The sequence below is a fragment of the Ylistrum balloti genome, unplaced genomic scaffold, assembly GCF_031769215.1.
Source record: "Ylistrum balloti isolate Yb309-2 unplaced genomic scaffold, AGI_CSIRO_Ybal_v1 Utg371268, whole genome shotgun sequence".
In the NCBI taxonomy this organism is placed as follows: domain Eukaryota; kingdom Metazoa; phylum Mollusca; class Bivalvia; order Pectinida; family Pectinidae; genus Ylistrum; species Ylistrum balloti.
This window is the reverse complement of record NW_026782683.1, coordinates 541,590-553,771: the sequence shown is the minus strand read 5'-3', so window position 1 is coordinate 553,771 and position 12,182 is coordinate 541,590. Positions and strand designations below refer to the sequence as shown.

The window sequence follows — 12,182 nt, the reverse complement described above, 5'->3', positions numbered from 1 at the left end:
TAACACACGGGACAGTCACAGTACTATAACACACGGGACAATCCCAGTACTATAACACACGGGACAGTCACAATACTATAACACACGGACAATCCCAGTACTATAACACATGGACAATCCCAGTACAATCCCAGTACTATAACACACAGGGACAATCCCAGTACTCACATGGACAGTACTATAACACACGGACAATCCCAGTACTATAACACACGGGACAATCCCAGTACTATAACACACGGGACAATCCCAGTACTATAACACACGGGACAGACACAGTACTATAACACACGGACAATCCCAGTACTATAACACACAATCCCAGGGACAATCCAGTACTATAACACACGTACTATAACACATGGACAATCCCAGTACTATAACACACGGACAATCCCAGTACTATAACACACGGACAATCCCAGTACTATAACACACGGACAATCCCAGTACTAGTCACAGTACTATAACACATGGACAATCCCAGTACTATAACACACACACCCAGTACTATAACACACGGACAATCCCAGTACTATAACACACGGGACAGTCACGGTACTATAACACATGGACAATCCCAGTACTATAACACATGGACAATTCCAGTACTATAACACACGGACAATCCCAGTACTATAACACATGGACAATCCCAGTACTATAACACACGGACAATCCCAGTACTATAACACATGGACAATCCCAGTACTATAACACACGGGACAGTCACAGTACTATAACACATGGACAATCCCAGTACTATAACACACGGGACATAACACACGGGACAGTCCCAGTACTATAACACACGGACAATCCCAGTACTATAACACACGGGACACAGTACTATAACACACAGGACAATCCCAGTACTATAACACACGGACAATCCCAGTACTATAACACACAACACACGGACAATCCCAGTACAACACACAGGACAATCCCAGTACTATAACACACGGACAATCCCAGTACTATAACACACATGGACAATCCCAGTACTATAACACACGGACAATCCCAGTACTATAACAGTACAATATAACACACGGACAATCCCAGTACTATAACACACGGGACAATCCCAGTACTATAACACACGGACAATCCCAGTACTATAACACACAATCCCAGTACTATAACACACAGGACACACCACAGGGACTATAACACACGGACAATCCCAGTACTATAACACACGGACAATCCCAGTACTATAACACACGGACAATCCCAGTACTATAACACACGGGACAAACCCAGTACTATAACACAAGGGACATACCAAGTAATAAAACACACGGACAATCCCAGTACTATAACACACAATCCCAGTACTATAACACACGGACAATCCCAGTACTATAACACACACACGGGACAGTCACAGTACTATAACACACGGGACAATCCCAGTACTATAACACACGGGACAGTCACAATACTATAACACACGGACAATCCCAGTACTATAACACATGGACAATCCCAGTACTATAACACACGGGACAGTCACAGTACTATAACACACGGGACAATCCCAGTACTATAACACACGGGACAATCCCAGTACTATAACACACGGACAATCCCAGTACTATAACACACGGGACAATCCCAGTACTATAACACACGGGACAATCCCAGTACTATAACACACGGACAATCCCAGTACTATAACACATGGACAATCCCAGTACTATAACACACGGGACAATCCCAGTACTATAACACACGGACAATCCCAGTACTATAACACATGGACAATCCCAGTACTATAACACACGGGACAATCCCAGTACTATATAACACACGGGACAATCCCAGTACTATAACACATGGACAATCCCAGTACTATAACACACGGACAATCCCAGTACTATAACACATGGACAATCCCAGTACTATAACACACGGACAATCCCAGTACTATAACACATGACAATCCCAGTACTATAGCACACGGGACAATCCCAGTACTATAACACATGGGACAATCCCAGTACTATATAACACACGGGACAATCCCAGTACTATAACACACGGACAATCCCAGTACTATAACACACGGGACAATCCCAGTACTATAACACATGGGACAATCCCAGTACTATAACACACGGGACAATCCCAGTACTATAACACATGGGACAATCCCAGTACTATATAACACACGGGACAATCCCAGTACTATAACACACGGACAATCCCAGTACTATAACACACGGGACAATCCCAGTACTGTAACACACGGACAATCCCAGTACTATAACACACGGACAATCCCAGTACTATAACACACGTGACAATCCCAGTACTATAACACACGGGACAATCCCAGTACTATAACACACGGACAATCCCAGTACTATAACACATGGACAATCCCAGTACTAAAACACACGGGACAATCCCAGTACTGTAACACACGGACAATCCCAGTACTATAACACACGGACAATCCCAGTACTATAACACATACGGACAATCCCAGTACTATAACACACAGGACAATCCCAGTACTATAACACATGGACAATCCCAGTACTATAACACATGGACAATCCCAGTACTGTAACACATGGACAATCCCAGTACTACAACACACGGGACAATCCCAGTACTGTAACACACGGACAATCCCAGTACTATAACACACGGACAATCCCAGTACTATAACACATGGACAATCCCAGTACTATAACACATGGACAATCCCAGTACTATAACACACGGGACAATCCCAGTACTATATAACACACGGGACAATCCCAGTACTATAACACATGGACAATCCCAGTACTACAACACACGGGACAATCCCAGTACTAGAACACATGGACAATCCCAGTACTATAACACACGGGACAATCCCAGTACTATAACACACGGGACAGTCACAGTACTATAACACACGGACAATCCCAGTACTATAACACACGGGACAATCCCAGTACTATAACACACGGGACAGTCACAGTACTATAACACATGGACAATCCCAGTACTATAACACATGGACAATCCCAGTACTATAACACACGGACAATCCCAGTACTATAACACATGGACAATCCCAGTACTATAACACACGGACAATCCCAGTACTGTAACACATGGACAATTCCAGTACTATAACACACGGGACAGTCACAGTACTATAACACATGGACAATCCCAGTACTATAACACATGGACAATCCCAGTACTATAGCACACGGGACAATCCCAGTACTATAACACATGAACAAACCCAGTACTATAGTACACGGGACAATCCCAGTACTATAACACACAGGACAATCCCAGTACTATAACACACGGGACAATCCCAGTACTATAACACACGGGACAATCCCAGTACTATAACACACGGGACAATCCCAGTACTATAACACACGGACAATCCCAGTACTATAACACATGGACAATCCCAGTACTATAACACACGGACAATCCCAGTACTGTAACACATGGACAATTCCAGTACTATAACACACGGGACAGTCACAGTACTATAACACATGGACAATCCCAGTACTATAACACATGGACAATCCCAGTACTATAACACACGGGACAATCCCAGTACTATAACACACGGGACAGTCACAGTACTATAACACACGGGACAATACTATAACACATGGGACAATCCCAGTACTATAACACACGGGACAATCCCAGTACTATAACACATGGGACAATCCCAGTACTATAACACAATGAACTAACACCCAGTACTATAGTACACGGGACAATCCCAGTACTATAACACACAGGACAATCCCAGTACTATAACACACGGACAATCCCAGTACTATAACACACAGGGACAATCCCAGTACTATAACACACACAATCCCAGTACATAACACACGGACAATCCCAGTACTATAACACACGGACAATCCCAGTACTATAACACACGGACAATCCCAGTACTATAACACACGGGACAATCCCAGTACTATAACACATGGACAATCCCAGTACTACAACACACGGGACAATCCCAGTACTGTAACACACGGACAATCCCAGTACTATAACACACGGACAATCCCAGTACTATAAAATACGGGACAATCCCAGTACTATAACACATGGACAATCCCAGTACTGTAACACACGGACAATCCCAGTACTATAACACACGGACAATCCCAGTACTATAACACATGGACAATCCCAGTACTATAACACATGGACAATCCCAGTACTGTAACACATGGACAATCCCAGTACTATAAAATACGGGACAATCCCAGTATTATAACACACGGGACAATCCCAGTACTATAACACATGGACAATCCCAGTACTATAACACATGGACAATCCCAGTACTGTAACACATGGACAATCCCAGTACTACAACACACGGGACAATCCCAGTACTGTAACACACGGACAATCCCAGTACTATAACACACGGACAATCCCAGTACTATAAAATACGGGACAATCCCAGTACTATAACACACGGGACAATCCCAGTACTATAACACATGGACAATCCCAGTACTATAACACATGGACAATCCCAGTACTGTAACACATGGACAATCCCAGTACTATAACACAAGGGACAATCCCAGTACTAGAACACATGGACAATCCCAGTACTAGAACACATGGACAAGCTCTGTGCGTGTTTACTGATCACTGACTGATATGTTTCCTATCCTTGGAGCCTGTTGTCATGTTATATTAATGTTGCGACGTTGGCAATGAACACACCTTAATCTATCGGCTAATGAATATTCATTTACTTTGAAACCCTCTCGGCTAATTAATATTATGAATATACTTTATATAGCCTAGCGACTAATCAATATTCAATAGAAGATGGTATTGTAAAGACATTCTTTTCTGTGATCAATACGGGTCACACAGGATGGTCATTCACACAAGGTGACGTCACCACTTAATTTTATGACGTCGATAAAATCGTTGTTATATTCCAAAAGAAGAAGAATTAGGTGCAGCGTGAATCATGTACACATATTCTAGTTGCCTTTTAAACAATTTACATATTCTAATCTATATCCTTTGTTTCTCACGATTCCGGCCGTACAGAGATTGGCAGGATGTATTATGTATTAGAATTTATATTCTATGGTGGCGGAGAAGCGGTATTTAAAACTGTATCTAATCAGAACTCGTGTTATATTGTCTCTTTCAGTACAAATGTAAGATTTTCTGATGATTTTTACCGACCACCAGTTATACACGATGAAGTGATGTCTCGTATAACGTGAACACGACGATAACTTTCATGAGTTTCAATGAACAGCCAATGATTTGTTCAAGCCTTGTTGGTTTAAATAATAGCACTATACGTTTCTGAAATCAAATATTTTTGGTGTCCTTATCACATCTGTTCATTTTCGTAGTGATCTTCTCGGTGAACTTACGTCAATTAAGCGTGTGTGCTCTTCGATTCTTATAAAAAGTAAAAGTTAACTTGAAACCAACGCAAACCTTGGGCGTACGGATGGACGGACGTACGTACGGACGAAAGCATTATGTTATAACAACCGTACCCTAGATAACAAAATTTGTCCAATAGGAAATCCATGCTAGAAAGAGAAATAAAACATGCACATGAAAAACACAGCTAGGCACAGGTAAAGGTCAGAAGGTCACAAAGGGATCACAGGCTGAAAGAATGAAGAAAGACAGACGATAAGACTGCACATTCGGATCACCTGAAGGGCGCTGACTGATGACGTGCTGCCATTGAACTCCCGTTTCTGCGATCCTGATTTGGCGTCATAGCAACGGGCAACACCGTCACCACAAGCAGTATACACTGGAATTTGCACAAATGGTTATAAGTAAACGAATAGATATTAAACAAGGTTTTATATCTATAGTGGATTTTACACTCGTATTTACAACCAGCTTTTTTATTGATAGATATATGATAAATAGATTGATAAAAAAAAATAAGACTGAAAATGGTTATTGCTTACAAACAATGTCAATGTCAAATAAGGTTTTAAAACAAGACAACTCACGATGTGTAACCTAACCCTAACCCAACCCACGGTGTGTAACCCTAACCCTAACCCAACTCACGATGTGTAACCCTAACCCTAACCCAACTCACGGTGTGTCACCCTAACCCTAACCCAACTCACGGTGTGTCACCCTAACCCTAACCCAACTCACGGTGTGCAACCCTAATCCTAACCCAACTCACGGTGTGTAACCCTAACCCTAACCCAACTCACGGTGTGTAACCCTAACCCTAACCCAACTCACGGTGTGTAACCCTAACCCTAACCCAACTCACGGTGTGCAACCCTAACCCTAACCCAACTCACGGTGTGTAACCCTAACCCTAACCCAACTCACGGTGTGTAAAAGGGTACCTAAATTCCAACTGAATTGGACTGGGTTTCATCAGGTTTATTTTGGGCATGCTAGTATTCAAATAAAGAAATTCATTTTTTAAAGTTTTAGATTAGAGAAAAAAAGTAGCCTATTGGACATTGACGATTTAGAAGCTATGACTAGCCTTAGTGTTTAAATATATGGAAACGGATGTTTGGTGTATAGATATAAACTTACCAATATGATTGAGATCAGTTACCGATTTACAATTTGTTGTAGTATATCTTACGCCACGAGAATTGTGTTGTAAGTCAGACATGTCGTGTCAATCTCTAACAGAGTGCATTGTGGGTAGTATACATTTGTACATGTATACAGGAACGAATCAAAAGTTCCTTTGTGAACGCGGTGCATTCTGGGATTATTGTTTGCAATTAATTTTGAAAAATAAACATATTTTCAAGTATGAATTGTATTGTTAACAGGCGTTACACACCGATATTATTTTTCATTTTATCCAAATAACGTAGCTCTGATCAGTGTGTACAAACATGTTCAAAAATGTAATCCATTTCACTCCATGTGAGATCCTTTTTTTATTTTCATTTGCACACCTCGGTGTTCGCGTGTTACTTAGGACATTGGTATGCCACTTTTGTGTATCTAAATTGCTCTCCATGCGAATTTTGACTCCATGTTTAAATGCGTTTCTAAAACAGTGCAAATATAAAACGTCACGTGGGACCCCCACACTGTATACAGTGGTTATGTATCTATGGCATCAAACACGGTCCGACAATGCTAGTTGTTTAATTTCACGTGCTACCGACATGGATCGAATCTCACCTGTGTCTGCAGGTAGCAGCAGGTATAAAAATCGATGAAAATTGTTCTAAACTTGTATAAATAATTCTACCTAATTCGACTTTAAGTTTCATTTCACTTGAATTGTGAAAGCCATACAATCGCGTTTCATCGTTCCGTAATATACATGTTTCAAAGGAAGAAAACCAAATCAACAGTTATTTTTAAGATAATGTAAGATAAAGCTTCCTAGCTCCAAATTGTATCCAAGCCACTGTGCAGGTGTTTCCTGCACACCTGGATCAAACGGCACGGTTTCATGATTGTGTGTCTCCAAAGGAAATTCCTTCTTATATGATGCATGCCAAAACATAATACTGTCCTTTTATCATACAATGAGAGAAATTAGGCAGTCACGATATTACCAACTATAATTGAACTGCTAAACAACTCAAGGTTTTTAAATTCTCAATATATTGTACTTACGTCTGGGTTTTCGTGTTGGAAGAGACCCAGTGTCGTCATTCGATAAAGTAACATTGCACACAAAAACAGCTTAGTTCTGAAGACGAACCGTCTATTTATCTTTGCTCTGAGAAATCGTTATCTTCATATGTCATAATTTCAAGTTTAATGAGATACTTTGACAAGCGAGGGCTTTCGCTGACTACATGACAATAATCTGATACGTCACCATTTGTCCCCGAACTGATTATAAGGGACGAAACTCTTGTTACATGTTGAATTTGCAGAAATGACATTTTTCACCAATCGATACAACAATATCGTGACTTAATATGTTTATCTTTATTCGTACAAAATTAAGCAAAGAAAAAAAATGATACTGACCTAACCCATCCCTGACCTTAACGACGCTGACTGTGTGTTTGTGACCTTTATATACTCGAGTGCAGTCGCCAAACTCGGTCACCCAGGCTCTTCCGGTATGGTCTGAACTTCCGGTATACATCATTTTATTGACAACCTGCAAAATAAAGTAATGTTTTGTTAATTTGTTGAGTAAACAAACACGTATGAAAACACGTTAAGAATTTTGATGTCAAATCATCCCGGTTCCGCTGGATGGACGAATCAGTTCTTATGAAACTCAAAGATTGTTTTGAATATTTAAGTATAGCTTCCATCCATTCGATCGGGCCACGCAGGACTGATATAAATATTCAAACACCAATTCTCTTCTGAGATTTTTCGTTAGATTGTTTCAAGCGTTTCAGTGCCGTTTCTTTCCGTAATTTTCTCATTTTTATATTCATATCTTAATTGGTTTGTTCGGCATGGTAGCTATATCCGGTGTACAACTGGGGAGGTCTTTTCATATTGACAGAGAGATTCTGTATCATACATTCCAATTTAGTAAGGGAAATTTAACTATCAGAAACCATTCATAGACTTCCGGGCCAACGAAATTCCGATTGCAACATGAAAAGAACATTTCTTGCTCTCATTTCACGTAAAAAGTATGAAGTAAAACACCAGTTGGTAAAGCATGTCATACATTAAAAATAACCATTAAAACATAAGTTAGGTATCGTTTCGTTTCAGTATAAACAAGCTCATAAACTCTCACAACTCATATAAAACTTTTAAAGCATTCCATACATTCAAAATGATATCACTGATTCAAAATTCATTTTCATCAACTCTTATACAAATCAGACACTACACTCTGGTAATATTTGTAAAAACACGGCATAAACGTATTTGTTGCTTTACATCAATAGAAATAAAAATAAAATTAAAAGAAATCAGATCCGCATGTTATAGTAATTTATATTATGTACAATTGATTATCTTTTTTGATGAGTGATATCTCGGATTAGAATATGTTATATCGGCCATTTGAATAAATATTATGACATTGTCTCTATGCTCCGAAGTGCCTGACTTTTTCTGTCTTTGTAGAACAAGGCTGAGGTTTATATCATCAATACAACCACAAAAGCCATCCTTTCAGTAAATTGTGGGAAAATGATGTTTGTTCTTCCGAGCAATTATCTACTTATACGATTCGTTAGCAGGTTTTGATTTTTTAAAATTCGCATTTTTAAAGATTTGCATTAAATAAACATATTATATTTCAGTAAGGCGAGTATGCGTAATGTAGAATTCAGCGTAAGTAGTGCTTGGAAATTAAACCATGTTGAATAACAGCTTTATAACAACTCAATAACTATCTTGGAAACGACATAAAGTCGGTTAAAGTGAATGAGATATTCTCGAGAATCCACACTACATGGAGTTCTATGTTTGGATAACTCATTGTTAAGTGGTTTGTAATAGTTCCATTATTCTTTGTTTGTATTAGGGACGATACGACATACACAGCGGGCGGTCGTCCTATTATACAAAACTCAGCCACTGAAACATTATTGCTCTGAAGGAAAATAGACGCAAGTAATTCTATAAACACACGGGTATAACTGGATACACCTTTATTCGCTTCACCCGATCGAATGTTTAAGACCAGCTTCAATCAACAGATCATCAGAATCAAGAATACAACTCTTTGTTCGTTTTGGGAACGTAACTACGTGACAGGGTAGTCATCGATCTCTTATGATGTTATCGACCTCACGCGTGGCATAAAGCTTGGACGTAAGTCGCAGTGTTCATCCCGAGCTCAATAGACAGTCATTCTCAAGTGGTTCGAGATCCAATGATGAATGTGAGTTCGCAAGAATTCAAAGGTTTATTGTTTGTTGAAAGTTCTAAACATTTTCCCTATACTAGAATCATTTCGGCTGAGAGAGTATCACGTGACTTGACCCCTCTTCGCATCAGAAAAAAAATTAGCTTTCATCCCCTTCTGATTAAGAGCTTCTGACTTTCTCGATATCTTTGTAATTTGGAATTTTATGTCGTACCCAGTAGATATAAATGATTGATAATTTATTCTGTCTAAATAGATATACCTGGTGTGGTTGTGTTTATCGACTTCCTTACTCTCTCTCTCTGTACCAGTAAAATCGTAAACAGAGATATGCGTACAAGTCATGCACTTGTTCACCAACAGACAGGAAATTAACTCTATTTAACCTACATTTTCTTCCGTGAATTTTAAGATTGAGGTCAAGCTTGGATCCGGATATAGCAATCGGCCTATCTCACAAAATCCTGATTGATAGGCTAGGATTTTCATTTGAGCCACACGTGCATGGTGTTGACCAAATAAGACTTCAAAGACAGATACTTACAGTGTATAGAGGTGTTAGAGATCGAACGCAATTTGTCACTAAATCGAATCAAAGCAGTTAACATTGAACAGTGATATTATCTCATACTTTTACAATTTTAATATATATTTTGATTATTGATTTTGAGTTTGTTATGATTTGTGCGTGGGTTTTTTTTTTTTTTTTTTGGGGGGGGGGGGGATGGGAGGTGAGGGGGTTAGAGGGGCTTTATTCTGTTATACATAAATACGATAAGAATTATATGTATGTTTAAGCCAGTCAACACAATTTTCCACTTAAAACCATTTCTTGGTGATAAATGACGGAATAGGTCAATCGGTCGGTAAAATTACCCAAGAAATCAATATGATTTGTTTCTATGAGGTTGCTAGAAATGACATTTTAAGTTCACAGTGACCGTAACAGGACAACCGCCTACTCATGCTAATTACAGATAATTGTACCTAAACACAGATGATGGTTTGGTTTACGGCGTCCCCACTTTGTAGTTGATATGTAGATTTATTCCAGATTGGAATCTACAGTCAGTGAAGGGTTAGCTGATGTACTGTATTAATGGAGGAAACTTGACGCTATTCTGGTTTTTTATCATAGATATTTTCATTATAAGAGAAAATCGATATGATTTTTGCATGTGCTTAATGTTAATAGGGTGTACCAATTGTTCACTGGACAGATGTAGTGCAAATAATCTCCACGTCCTCATCATCTCAGTAATTGACCTCGCCACATGCGCGGGCCTTGTTTCCAAATACAAAACGTACCCAATATCAAAACAGTAGAGTTATCGCCCCTGAAGAGCTTTCCCTTTCCCGTTAAAGACAATTGTCTTAGAATTATGATGATCTCCCTTTTCGGGATTAAGACCACTTTTATAAATGTTTTGTCCCTTTTCCCATATAGACCACATTTTTAAACGGGGAGATATTCTCCTTTTTATGAGAGTCCGATTATCTCCCTTGCCTGTGTATGGATAGAGCCTAGATCTATATTCAGGAATTCCTTGATATCTATAAATTACTTAACAATAATGATGTCATAAGTAGTCAAAAATAAGCATCAACGTTGCAAGTCATTATTTGTATCAATTTGTGTCAAGCGACGCTCAAAAGGGATATAATAATTTCAAGGTTCGTGGGTTCGTATTCATTTATCTGAAAACCGCACGGAATAAAGAACATAGCCAATTGAAGAATTGGAGCATTTGTGATACGAATCTTGTCCTCGTCTTTAACGTTTAAGTTGACTTAAATGTTGATTCAGATTATAACGAGAGGCACAAGAGGTATAGTGGATAGTAGGTTAGTGGTCCGGGGTTCGATTAGCTTATCAGTAATGAAGACGTATTGGGATCAGCTAGCCGACTAGTGTGTTTAGACCGACATCAGTGTTAAAACAGCACGTCGAATTAAGCATTAGCACTTTCATTCCTGAATCTTCATGATGCTTAATAAATTGCCTAGATACAATGTCTGTGACGTAATAACAAGAGTGATTATGTGAAACTGAGAATTCAACTTTTATATTTGAATACATATAATCGAAGTGAAAAAAGTCACGAGAATTTACAATAAGTGCCCGACACAATAGATAGCATGAAATAAGATATTGTATCGTAAAGTTCTGGTGATTTTTGTGTATTGTGAGAGGTACCAAGTCAGGAAGATATTCATGTTTAAATTTAAACCTCTGTATACAAACTGAACGATATGTATTGAGTTGTATCACTTTCCCAAACAGTTACAAGAGCCTTACATGACAGTGACATTTGTCAGTGATAAAGCGTCGATGTGATCGTGATTCCGATCAATT

General features: G+C 39.2%; 1 protein-coding gene across 1 annotated transcript in view; it reads right to left on the bottom strand.

Moving 5' to 3' along the window:
• Positions 1-12,182, bottom strand: part of LOC132561722 (WD repeat-containing protein 86-like) — a 36,064-nt gene that overhangs the window by 3,742 nt on the left and 20,140 nt on the right. The window contains exons 2-3 of the mRNA XM_060226425.1: positions 8,005-8,140; positions 5,750-5,824 (exon numbers count right to left, since the gene is read on the bottom strand). Of these exons, the coding sequence (XP_060082408.1) occupies positions 5,750-5,824; positions 8,005-8,140 (211 nt within the window). The remainder of the gene's footprint in view (positions 1-5,749; positions 5,825-8,004; positions 8,141-12,182) is intronic.